The sequence below is a fragment of the Sceloporus undulatus genome, chromosome 6 (genome assembly GCF_019175285.1).
Source record: "Sceloporus undulatus isolate JIND9_A2432 ecotype Alabama chromosome 6, SceUnd_v1.1, whole genome shotgun sequence".
NCBI classification, from domain to species: Eukaryota; Metazoa; Chordata; class Lepidosauria; order Squamata; family Phrynosomatidae; genus Sceloporus; species Sceloporus undulatus.
In genome coordinates, this window is record NC_056527.1 from 113377173 (window position 1) to 113390191 (window position 13019).

General features: G+C 41.0%; 1 protein-coding gene across 1 annotated transcript in view; it reads left to right on the forward strand.

Moving 5' to 3' along the window:
- The window catches only part of LOC121933882 (T cell receptor alpha chain MC.7.G5-like), a 112876-nt gene extending 100986 nt beyond the window's left edge, over positions 1-11890 (forward strand). The window contains exons 4-7 of the mRNA XM_042473874.1: positions 7114-7410; positions 8500-8541; positions 9026-9133; positions 11370-11890. Of these exons, the coding sequence (XP_042329808.1) occupies positions 7114-7410; positions 8500-8541; positions 9026-9133; positions 11370-11374 (452 nt within the window). The 3' untranslated portion in view covers positions 11375-11890. The remainder of the gene's footprint in view (positions 1-7113; positions 7411-8499; positions 8542-9025; positions 9134-11369) is intronic.
- Positions 11891-13019: the final 1129 nt, after the last annotated feature.

A 13019-nucleotide genomic window follows, 5' to 3' on the forward strand; every position in this document is an offset into this window, starting at 1 on the left:
TATCTATCTATCTATCTATCTCTTTATCTGTTGGTCTGTCAATTTTTATCTATCGCAGGAGACATCTTCCATTATGGAACAAGGGCTGTATCTGCACTGCAAAAATAATGTAATTTGGCACTGCTTTAATTGCCATGGCTCCATCCTATGGCATCCTGGATTTGTAGTTTGTTGTGGGACCAGAGCTCTTTGACAGAGAAGGCTAAATATCTCACAATACTACAAATCCCAGAATTCCATAGCATTGAGCCACTTATTAGGATTTTTTTTTGGTTGTGCAGTTTTCCTCAATTAACCCACCCACCCACCAAAAAGGCATAGGCCTACACCAGCAGTGGGCCACATAAAAAGGAATATGGATCATAATCAGTTTTGAGAGATTATTGGCACACAGAGAAACATGGCCCATGAAAAGCTCAGTCTAGATTAAATCAACCTCTTGCTTTGATTCATTCCATTACTCCCAACTACTGTTGAAGTAAAGTTGCTGTTTTTAAATTTCAACTTTGGTGTGTACACCTATTATTTTCAGAAAGGTGACATTTGGGTTTTTTGTTATACACTAAGCCAGGGGTAGGCAAGCTTTTTGAGCTGGGGGCCGGGTTGCTGTCCCTCAGACAACTGGGGGGCCGAAGCCAAAAATTAAATAATTAATTTTTAAAAAAAAAAAATTAATTAAATAAATAAACCAGGACCAATGTAGGACAAAATTTTCAAATGGAGGACATTTTTTCAAATAAATGGAGGGCACGCAAAAAAATTTGCTGATTTTTAAAATATGTTAATATAAATGCATGTTTTGGAGGCTTCTATAGACAATTGCAGCCCTTGCCTGCCTCCTCCCGATAGGCCAAAGGCCCCATGCCCTCACGCGAGAGGCCAAAGGCTCCGGCGGCAATCGGCAGCAGGACCGGGCGGGGGCCGGTCCCAAAGCCTTGCTGGGCCGCATCCGGCCCGCGGGCCGCAGGTTGCCTACCCCTGCACTAAGCCATTGTGTGAACTATGGAGGAGGAGCAGCCAGTTTTTTCTTTGGAGATGGGACTCAAGTGATTGTTAAGCCAAGTAAGTTAAATACAGGAAACTGTATTATTTACCTTTCTTGGTGGGTAGATCTTTTTTTATTGCAGAACTTGAAATCACTGATCTTTGATCCCTACTTTATTGAGACAGAATGAAGACCATTGAGTTGAAATGGGCAAAATATGGCCTTTCAGATGTTGTTGGCATTCTGACTTTCACTCAACTCTATCTAGCATAGCCAATATAAAAGGTTGCTGAGAACTGCAACCCAATAACATCTGATCAGCCACATTTTGTCCAACTTTTTTCCCCTAATCTCTTGAGTTGAAGTCATGTATTTGGAATTATTTCTCACTGCAAACTTCATAAAAGATGCTGAACATAAAGTGCTTTGTAAAAGTATTTTTACTACTACTTCTACTACTACTGGATTATCCTGCCTTTCCTTCTACGAGTTTAAGGCAGTAGATATGGATTCCTCCTCCCCAATTAATCCAGTAAGTAATTCAAAGATATAGTCATGTTAGTCTGTAGTATCAGTATGTAGAGAGATCTTGTAGCACCTTTGAGAGTAATTGAAATAAAGAAGTTGACAGCATGAGCTTTTATAGACTTAAGTCTACTTCCTCAGACCCTGTGAAATAGGTTGGAGCGAGAGACAGAAAAATTGGTCCAAGGCAAGGTCATCCAGTGTGTTCTTGGTTCAATGAGGAACTCTATGCTTCATTACCGAATGCACACTCCACTGCAGCACCCTGGATTAATATTAATCTCTACAAAACAAAAGACAAAACAATCCTATTCATCTCAAATACATTGATCCTCATCTCCAAAGTCAAATATAGTTTTATGGCTAAGGCAAGCAATTGTGCTCAGAACCATATGCCATCATTGAAGTCAAAGGCTTTCATGGCTGGCATCCATAGTTTTTTGTGGGTTTTTCGGGCTATGATGCCATGTTCTGGAAGAGTTTATTCCTGAAGATGCCAGCCACAGCTGCTGGCGAAACATCAGGACTAAACTCTTCCAGAACATGGCAAAAAACCCACAAAAAACATATGTCGTCAGTTCAGATCTGCCATGAATTGTCTAGGCACCTTAAAGAAATGACTAATTTCCCAGTTTTGGGACTCACTCACTTATATCCATTACAACGAGATAGAACTGCTAATCTACCTTTCAATGTCGAAAAAAAACATGCTACATTTAATACATTTTTTCAGACATGACAAAGAGAGTAAGTAGCATCCAATGCTTGGGAACTTGGGAACTTCCAGAAGGCCACCATTTTGTAAAGTTGTCTTTCACTGTGTTAGTATTGGTGGTGGATTGGATAAACTCATATTTCGAAGTGGAACAAAACTCATCGTTCTCCCTGGTAAGGAAATATATTTATATGTTGCCCACAAATGTTAAAGAAGTATTGATAGAACTGTCTTCATCTTTGTGGGAAGTTTGTTTTCATTAAATCCCAGTTACAGACAAGTTGGAATGTTGCATTTCAGTTTATGTTTTATTTATCCAGTTCTGTTGAAAACAGGGTTAATCTTGCTCTTCAGACATACACACTCCAGAGCAGCTTACAATAATCAATAGACACATAGATAAATAAATAATTATTGAATTCATATAGTGAAACAATTAAAGTCAGCCCTCCTTATCCACAGATTCTGCGGATCAAAGAAGTGAACTTGTTAAACAAAAGAGACATCACCAAAATATAAGTGCTGCATCTAAAAGGGACCCATTGAAACAATGGGATTTGTGTATTTTTTGGCCTTATAGTTCAACAACTAATTGACTGTCTTGACTTTAGCTGTGAATAACTAGTAGAATCCAGGCCTTGTGTCATCAGAAAGCTCTGATACAAAGAGGCATCTATTGACCCATTCATCCATTGGTCTTGTTTCCAAAGTATCAGCCATTTTTCCAGAGCCAGATTTATGCACAATCTAAATAAGCTATGTTTAGGGACTCAGGTCATGAGGACCCTCTAAACACATACAAATCTGATTGAACAATGTGCTTGTGAGGTGTAATGCCTTCCAAAGTTGGCATATTTTAGGGTCTTGGCAAATCATAAATCTATTATGAAACATTTTGCATCTACATTGTAAAATTCAGTTTGACATCACTTTAACTGCCATGGCTCCATGTGGTGGAATTCTGAGATTGGTAGTTTTGTGAGATATTTAGGCTTCTCTGTCAGAGAGCTCTGGTGCCACAACAAACTACAAATCCCAGGATACCATAGGATGGAGTCATGACAGATAAAGCGATGTCAAAATGCATTAATTCTGCAATGTGATAGCAGCTGCCATGAATGTTCAAATATTTTTCCACATAGTGCAAACAGAGCATGTCACCTCTCACTGAACCACCATTTTGTAAAGTAATTCCCCACAGTGTTTATATAAGTGCAGTCAAAGTCACATTTGGAAGTGGGACCAAACTTGTCATTATCCCAGGTGAGCTGGCATTACTGTTTATACTAGTGTTTAAGACACTAATTTAATGCATTTCTGAAAATTTCCCTAACTGTGTTTTTGGTGGGAATTTGTAATGTTGTTTTCTGATCATACAGACTTATAGATACCTCCTATGTATCACAATTGTCAGTCTGTACATTCTTTTTCCTTGGAAGGGAATTCAAGCTCCCTACAATGACCAAATTTTGAAATGCTTGGAATTTTGTTGCTTTGAGATGGTAATTCCATTTATGAACCATTCCATTTATTTACTATTAGCAATCTCCTGTCCTTCCAACACTCATCTTTCCCATCTTTCCATTGCCATGCCTCATCCTGGTTTTAAACCCCTCCCTAGCCCATCAATTTCTTCCATCCTACTTTTCTTCTTCCCAGTCCTCCTTCTCTCAATCTCCTGTCCTTTCAACACCACCAACCCATCACTTGCTTTCCCAGACTGCCAGCACCAAACCTCATGCAGACTTTGAACCCCTTACTAGTCTGTCGACTAACCCACTCTTTTAAATTTCCTAGTCTAACCTTATAATATATTTAATAAATATATTATTGTTCATATCTGAGGGAATCAGACATTGTGAGAAGGGACAGCTCTGCTACACCACAGTTCAACAGACGTCAAGGTTTTTTCAACATCACCAACAGCCATCTTTCTTCTGAGAACTGGGAGATGCTCATGAGCAACCTTTAATAGATCTAAAATGCTGCAGAGGAAAGGGGGAATATCCCCATATACATGTGTTTTCTCAAGTGCATGGGTCTACACAGTTTGCGATCCCAGCCCTAAAGTTTTGTATACTTTTAAAAATATACAAAACTGCCTTTCCCTGGGTGCATCTAGAGTGGAAAATAATGCAGTTTGACACCATTTTAAGTGCTATACCTCCATCCTATAGACTCCTGAGATTTCTAGTTTTAAAAAGTTTTTAGCCCTCTTTGCCAGAGTGCTGGTGCCTCACAGAACTACAGATCCCAGATTTCTGTAGGATGGAACCATGACAGTTAAAATGGTGTCAAAACTGCCTTATTTCTACAGTATAGATGTACCCACTGTCACACTTTTACAAAAGCTAATCCAAGGAGGCAAGTATTTGTAATGGTGCATACTGGTGTGTTGACACAGCGGGGGCTAGACACTTGAGCTTTGGAACTGGAACAAAGCTCTGTCTGTTTCCAAGTAAGCTGTCTTCTTGTTCCTTTATTGTGTACTAGTATTCCGCCCCCCCAATTTCTTCTCTTTTTTGTGTGTCACCTTTGGAGTAAATGTGGCATAGTGTGGAATAATTCATAGCATCACCCATGGACCAAGGAATCCATGCACAACCATCATACTTGCTATATGACCCATACCTTTCTCAAAGGGTTGCTGTGAACCATGGCGTACTAGGAAATATTGAAGCATAGCCTCAATTCATGACAGTCCCAGGAGTGACACTCCAAAGTGAGACCAAAAACCTAGTCTATTGTGTTGATCCATAGCAACCAACCAGTTATAACAGTTTTCTTCTCAGCTAGGAGGAAGTCTTTTGTTAAATCAATAATTCTTGTTTGCCCATTCAAGAGGATTTTACCCCAGAATACTTACTATAATAATAATGACTTCCTAAAAGTTTTTTGGGGGGACTGCAGCTCCCAGAATCCCTAGGCCAATGAGAAATTCCAGGAGACATTGTCCAAAAAAGTACTATATAATTCCCACACACTGAGGCATGGCTGTTGAAGTGGTGTCAAACCGCATTAATTCGGCAGTGTAGATGCAGCCTAAGGGTGCATCAACACTGTAGAAATAATGCAGTTTGACATCACTTTATGTGCTGTTGCTCTTTCCTATGGAGTCCTGTGATTTGTAGCTTTTCAAGATCTTTAGCCTTCTCTACCCAAGAGGGCTGGTGCCTCACAAAACTACAAATCCCAGGATTTGGTGCCATGGAAGATTAAGTGGTGTCAAACTGTTTTATTTCTACCATGTAGATGCATGGTCAGTCTCCAGGAGTGGTAATTCATCTTTTAAATAGGTTTGGGAAGAGGTGCATTGTTTAACATCAACAGTACGTTAAAGGCTATAGCATTTAGCATCTCTTGACAGTGAAACTGTAATTTTCTGGCAACAAGGTTTGATTCTTCTCTTACTCAGAGTAGGCAAGGCCCTGCTTTTAAGTCTTGGTGGAACAAAAATGGTGCAGTTTTCTTTTATTTCAGTCTCTTGAGAGATGAACATCTTTTCACAGAATCATAGTGAAGAGCAGAGCAGGAAATGTGGGAAGTGATGCTACTGCTGAAGCCTCGAATGTACAGTCATAGCAAAACAACAGTGTGTAATAGCACACAGGGAGGTGTGAATTTTGTGGCTGTTTCTGAGAAATTGGATTTTCAGTTTCAAAAGAACAAAACTCTTGGTCGCAATGAGCAGGAGTTCAAGGGAGCAAACTGGAGCCATTTTGCAAAAGGACTCAGGTTTAAACATGCAATTCATTTAAGTTTTATATGCAACTTATATACATAGCTGTTTGTTGTGGTGCTGTTTGTTGTTGTTGTTGTGTGCCTTGAAGTCATTTTTTACTTATGGCGACCCTAGGGTAGGGATGCCATATCCCGCTTGTAGGTGGGGCAATCCCGCTTTGGGCGGTGCCGTCCTGGTCCCAGTCCGGTTTGGCGCCAAGACCAGGACGGCACCACCCGCGGCCACCTCCGCCCCCGCATGCACCGCGGGGTCCTCCAAGGCCTCTCTGAGGCCTGGGAGCACTCTCCACAGTCGGAGCTCCAGCCGCGGAGATGCTCCCTCCCAGGCCCCAGCGAGGCCTTGGAGGCGGCTCCGCAATCGCGGGGTCCTCCAAGGCCTCCATGAGGCCGGGAAGGAGGAGGAGGCCGCTTGACACCGCGGCGATTGCCGGGATGCCAAGCGGCCCCCGCGCCCCTTCCCAGCCTGAGAGGAGGCCTAGGCATGAAAGTAATTTTATACACAATATTGTTAATACAGTGGTACCCCGGGATACGAATTGATCGCGTTACGAAATTTCCGGGATACGAAAAAGTTAGATTGGAAAAAACTGTTCCGGGATACGATGTTTTTTTCGGGTTACGAAATTTTTTTCGGCGCGAAATTCAAACGCGCGGCTTTCCAGCGCTAACGGAAAGCCTTTTCGGGTTGCGAAATGTATCGGGTTACGAACGGAGCGGCGGAACGAATTAATTTCGTAACCCGAGGTAGCACTGTAGTTTTATGCATAAAATGAAGTTTGAGTACATTGAACCATCTGAAAGCAAAGGTCTGACTATCTCAGCCATCCACATAGCTGAGAATTTTGGATTCCTATGACAGAACCCTGATAGACAAGGTGGAATCATAGTATGATAACTGCGTGATGTGAAAGGACCCTGAATCTGACCTTGTCTCTGAACCTCTGATAAGTAAATGATAGAGATGCTGATAAGAGCATAATTGTTGCCAGTGACTAAAAATCCATACATGGCTCCCAGTGCAAGCTGGGCACCAATATTATTGGTATGTTATTGGCATAAATATCAGTTGCTACATGATGTTGTGGATAGGTTCCTGTTATCTTGCTACAGGATACTGTGGATAACTTCCCATCCTTTCCTTCTACAGATCTTGAGCATTCTCCTCCTTCCATCTATGAACTGAGGCCAGATGCTTCTGCTGTCAGAGAAAAGAAAGACAAAGCTGCCTGCCTCTTCACTGACTATTTTCCCAATCCACTCAAAGTAAAGAGCAAGGAAGGGGAGAAGGAGGTGGAGGTCAATGGTTCGGTGGTTGTCGTCAAAGAAGAGGATGCTGAGAAGGGAACCGGCAGCTATGGCATCGTTCTCTGGGGTGACAAGGATGACAATTTTCATTGTGCTGCTTCAGACAAAAATGGAAAAAAATTTGTATCAGACACAGCAGGTAAAACGATAAAGAGAATATTTGCACTCAGCCCAAAAACTAGCTCCATCCCCTATAAAACATGCATGGCTCCTCACCCCTTCCTCTTAGGGTTATTCAGACAGTGAAAATAATCCTGGTAGAATGTGGATGGAATCTTTGTTGTTCACATGCATTTTGAATGCATCTGATTAAGTTTTAAAAGGGAACTTCCAAAAATCCCACTTAACCCGGGATAATCGATCTCGAGTTTCCCCCCAGAGTTTTCTTAAAGGATTCGCATTGTTGGATGTGTGAATAACCCATGTGAATAGACCCGGGATAAAACGGGATAAAACTTTGCATGCCTTGCATGTGTTTTGCGTACATCTGCATCATTGACTCCATCTTTATTGGGAGTTCTGACACATGTGAGCAACAGAACTTGCAGAGATGCAGTTCTGATAAGAAAAACCAGTGTGAACAACAAAATTGGAATGTGTGAGTGAGATTTTTCTCATAGTTGTGCTAAAAAAACAATGTCTGAGTAACCCCTTAGACTGAAGACTGAGGCTTCTTTGCCATTTGTCAGCTTAATCTGTTTCAGTTTCTGAGAGTTCACTCTCATTGCTTTCTGGCTGCCTGGGCTCCCAACTCATGAATAACAATATAGTTGAAACAGGCAGACTTAGCATTAGTACTCAACTTAAGCATTCCTGGAATCTCAGGCTATTTAAAATGGGAGACTGAGCTGCTTCTTTGTTACACCAATTGGTACAGTGGCTTGAGCATTGGACTACAGCTGGACATCTGGGGGCAATTCCCCACTTGGCCATGAAAACTCAGTGGGTGACCTTGGTTGAGGCATATACTCTGAACCCCTGAAAAACTTGTGATAGATTTGCCATAATTTGAAAATGCCTTGAATTTATGCATGAACAATAACACAGATGTCACAATGAGAGCTAACAGAGATCCCATGGTTTGGGCATCTATTTCATTCTGCATTCAATGAAGCCATCATGGGATAAAAGAACAATAAAATACTGAAAACATTTCTGTATCAGAATACATATCTTTGATGTCATCCATCATCATCACCATCTCTTCTCTTTCTTCTTTCTCCATAAGATCCTGGCACCTGTATAGCAGAGAGTGGGGACAATGAAACAGGTATGTGCAGCTAGGATAAAAAGCAGTACATTTGAGTGAATGACCTGTCACATGCTGTCACTGGAATGCAAATCTCCATGCTTATAGGCATCCATCAGCTGTCATATTGTTAGTTCTACTGAGTACATTTTAAGATGGTAGAGCATCTCTGGAGTGAGGATTTGGTTGTGTGCTGAAACTTGAATTGAAAACATTGGGAAGTTCATGTTCCTTCAGTCAACCAAGTCTAACATTCTGCAATTATGGCCACCTTAAAAAGAAATGTGATGGATTTCTTGTTTTCATTATTATGTACAAAGTATTATGTACAAAGTAATGGCAGTGGGCTACTTGATAAATGGTGTAATGTGACATGGAATGAATTACTGTTAAAAAGGAAAGTTCTGAACTTTGGAAATTAGGGCTTGTTAAAAATGACAGCAAAACCTTTCCAGTTACTTTGTCCAAGTAATCTGCAATAAAACAAATGCTCTTGCTTGCATAGGAATAAGACTAAACCTCCTTTCTCTGACGGTGCTGGGACTGAGAGTTGTTTTCCTCAAAAGTGTGGCCTTCAACCTCCTGCTCACTTTCCGCTTGTGGTCCAGGCGAGGTAAGCACTGAGCTGCTTGGGTAGGGGCAAAGGTCTTAAATAATGTTGAGTATGATTGAGGTGATTTGGGCAGGAGGTCATTTCCCATTGATCACAGACAGGATTGAAATAGAGCTGGGATTTAGGAGTGATCCTCCATACCAAGTCTGAGGAGTTTATCAGACAAGGGAAATTGGAAGTATAATCCAATGGCAATCCAAACGCTATCATGGGGTTTCACGTTATTGTGTGATAGACTACCACACGCAATTCTGGGCAATGGCAAGTCAGTTCGAACGCAATTAGAATTCACATAAATTTGCCGAACTAGCAAATTCACGTGAATGCATTCTAGCCCCACTTTCTTTTCATTTGAAGTTAAGAGAAATTCCTCCCGTTTGATAAACTCCTTAGTGAAAAGTGAATTTGATAGAGGCAGGAGTGAAGTAACTCTTCATATTACAGGACTGGGAAGAGGATTTCAAATAAACATTAAGAAGGACATCCTGACTCTTCAACTGCTCCAGAAGGCGGTGTTGTCTCCTTCAGACAATATGTTTTTAACAGAGCTCTGATGGCCATCTTTCACAGATCCTTTAACTGTGGATTCCCACATTGGCAAGGGATTGGAGTAAACAACCCCTAGTTTTCTGATGCTATGAAGGAAGAGTTAAAATTACTCAGATTCGATTCATAGGAGTAACTATGCTGGCCATACCACCCACCCAGCAAAATCCCAAATCCATCCTGACATGATACCAATGATGTATTCAAGTCTTTTACTCCATGTTTCAAGCCTCTACCTTAGGTCTAAAGTCGAGTCTCAGGTCCTTGCAAGATACTTTCAAGTCTAGTCTCAAGCCTGGGAGCCAACTTTTAACAGAAAAAAGGGAGGTGCGTTTCTTGGAGAGGAACAGCAGATGCAATGGGCCTGAGGCAGGGATTGTGGTCTACTTGGTGGCTGTACTCCAGCTACATATTAGAGAAGACTTCTAAAGCTTTTAAAACACTTTAGAAGGATCCTTCCACCTCAAGCTACTTGTCTAACACATTTTCTGTTTCTCTCTGAGAAACATGCATCACTTTCTGGGGGCAGGTCTTGCCAGCAAGTTGGTCACTAAAAATATACAAGTTCTTAGTCAAGTCAATGCATCATTTATTGCCAAGTCGAGTCCAAGTCAAGTCACTGGAGCAACTTAACTTGAATATGAGTCAATTAACTTGAATCTACATCACTGGGTGATACCTTTATGAGGCCAACAAAAGGCACAAAATACATCACACTAGCTTTAGAAGCATTACAAACTTCTTCATCAGTCAGAGATGGTAAAATGATGTGCAAGTGGGTAGGTGGGTGGGAAAGTGACCATGCTCTGGTCATGGTATCTGTGAGATGTTTTGGCCAACTGTACTATACGGTGCCATTTCACTTATAAAATTTTCTTAATTCAACAACAAAACTATCCATCTGATCCTGCTGCCTCACTCAACCTGTACTGTCAGCCATTGTGCCTTTCAAACGCTGGCTTTATTTTTGGTTCACAATAATAATAATAATAATAATAATAATTTGTTTTATTTATATACCGCTATTCCAAAGATCATAGCGGTGAACAGCAAGTAAGCTAATTTGCCCCCAACAGTCTGGGTACTCATTTTAGCGACCTCGGAAGGATGCAAGCCTGAGTCGAGCTTGGGCCCTTTGCTGGTCTTGAACTCGCAACCTTGTGGTTTCGAGTAAATGGCTGCAGTACAGGCATTTAACCACTGCGCCACCATACCTCTTACAAACTTCTAAAGATTTTACAAGGGTGTTCAAATGTTCATACTGTTATAAATATCCATTCCAACAATCTATCCTCAATGCACAGCATGAATCGAATTCCCCCCTTCTGCCTCCATTGCACATCTATCAACTTTGCAGCTGCACTCCCCCCAACTGCACTATTGTTCCCAACTATACCATCTTTGTCTCTGCTACATGCTTAAAACTAAAACAGCAACACCTTTGCTGCTGGCTTATCCTTAACAGGTTAACTCTCAAATGAATGTGGCCATCAGATGCTGGTTGGTGGGTTTCGGGGGTGTTCCTCATCCATGCTGAAAGGGATCCCTGATTCTTCGGACGAATGCCAACCCTCAACAGAGTATTTGTATATCTTTGATTCTGGATGTTTCTGAAACTGTCAGTGCTTTCAGTGCAAAATGTTTCTAATTCTTCTACAGTGATGATAACCACATCTCTTTTTTATCCCAGGTTGATGATGAAAGAAAAAAAAAAAGGTGACTGTATCTAGGATGCTGAAAAGAAGAAACCCCTGGAAGATACCCATCCACCTGGGAACAAACATAAAGAACAGCACTCGTACTTGATTGGAAAGAACCATGCTACATCATTCCTACATTTCTATGCCAGCTACAGAGACTGTATCTTATTCTGGAAAGGGAAAACTTCACCTTCTGAATTTCTCCTTGTATTCCAAGCAGGGATGGAAGTGGAATTGGCAAACTGGAATCCTCCTTTATTCTATTTTATCACGCTACCTTCTGATTATTACCTACCAAAGTTTTTTGTATTTTACTCAGTATTAAAAAAGATGTGTATATTCATATTCTTGAGTTGGTTACTTTTGTCATTGTCTCCTGCCTTCAGGCTTACAAGCTAAAAGACACAACATGAAAAGAGAGTGGGAGAAAGGAGGGGAAAGGCTGGAAAGGTGTGTAGACTAGCAGGGCTTACTCTGCAATGAAGATATATCACCATCTTTGGACTTTGAGACCACACCAATGCTTTTACGTGTTGTACCACTGAGTCCCTATTATATTGGGAAAGGAGAGATATAAATAAATAAAATAATAATAAAAAATTGTGGAGCTGCATCAGGGCAACATTTACTGTCACATTTTGTGTCAGACTTGTGGCAATTTTTCTTCAGATATTTTTTCAAGATAAGGAATTCCCAGAGTTCAGAACTAAGCACTGAAATGGGTGGATGGAGGGGTCCCAAAGAACATGCAGAAGCTTGCCTGAAATGATTCCCCATCCTATCACTGGGTTCCTAGAGACCTGAGTAGTAGAAGAAAAAGGTTTCAGTTTCACTTTGCAGAAAACAGCTAAGAACCGGGACTGAGTACAATATTTAATGACTAAGAATGACTTAAATCAGAACATCAAATGACTAAGAACATCAGTTTATGATGTCTGTCTTTTCCACCAGTGTCCACAAAGAAAAGACATATCCCTTTCAATACCTACTCATGTAAGTCTTCCTGAGTTCAGTGGGTTTTATTTTTAAATGAATACACATTGTTGTAGCCTAAAATAGGGTTGGAAATGATGTGGTCCTCCAGATGTTGTTGGTCTACAAGTTCCAACATTCCCTATAATTGGCCATGCTGTCTAGGGCTGATGGAGCTTGCAGTGCAACATTCAGAGAGCTACACACTTCCCACTACAGCCTAAGGGTTGGATCTGCCTTTAGCCATATGTAGAGCAGAAACATAGAAATCGCTATGACCTCCTAGTTGGATCATGATTTGTATAAGGCTTATTGATTCCAGCGGATTTGTACCAAATATTAAGCAAATTTGCATCATCTGAAGACTGTTATCCTGAGGGTGGAACTTGTGCTCATTAAGTTAACCCACACAGGGAAAGAAATATGTGGGTTATTTTTTTGTAACAGGTTTGAGCAGGAATGCAAAAAGCATAGCTCTCCATATGTTTGACCACAGCTTTTATGATCCCTCACCTTTGCTATGATGGCTATGATGGATAGAAGTTGAAGATCAGCCTCTAGAATTCCATATGTTCCCCCACTCTTATTCTTCAAAGAGCTCCAAAATGCAAACATGCCACTTGTATTGGTCTGTAAAGAGGCGGTAAGGCCTCAGCCTACAGAATCTA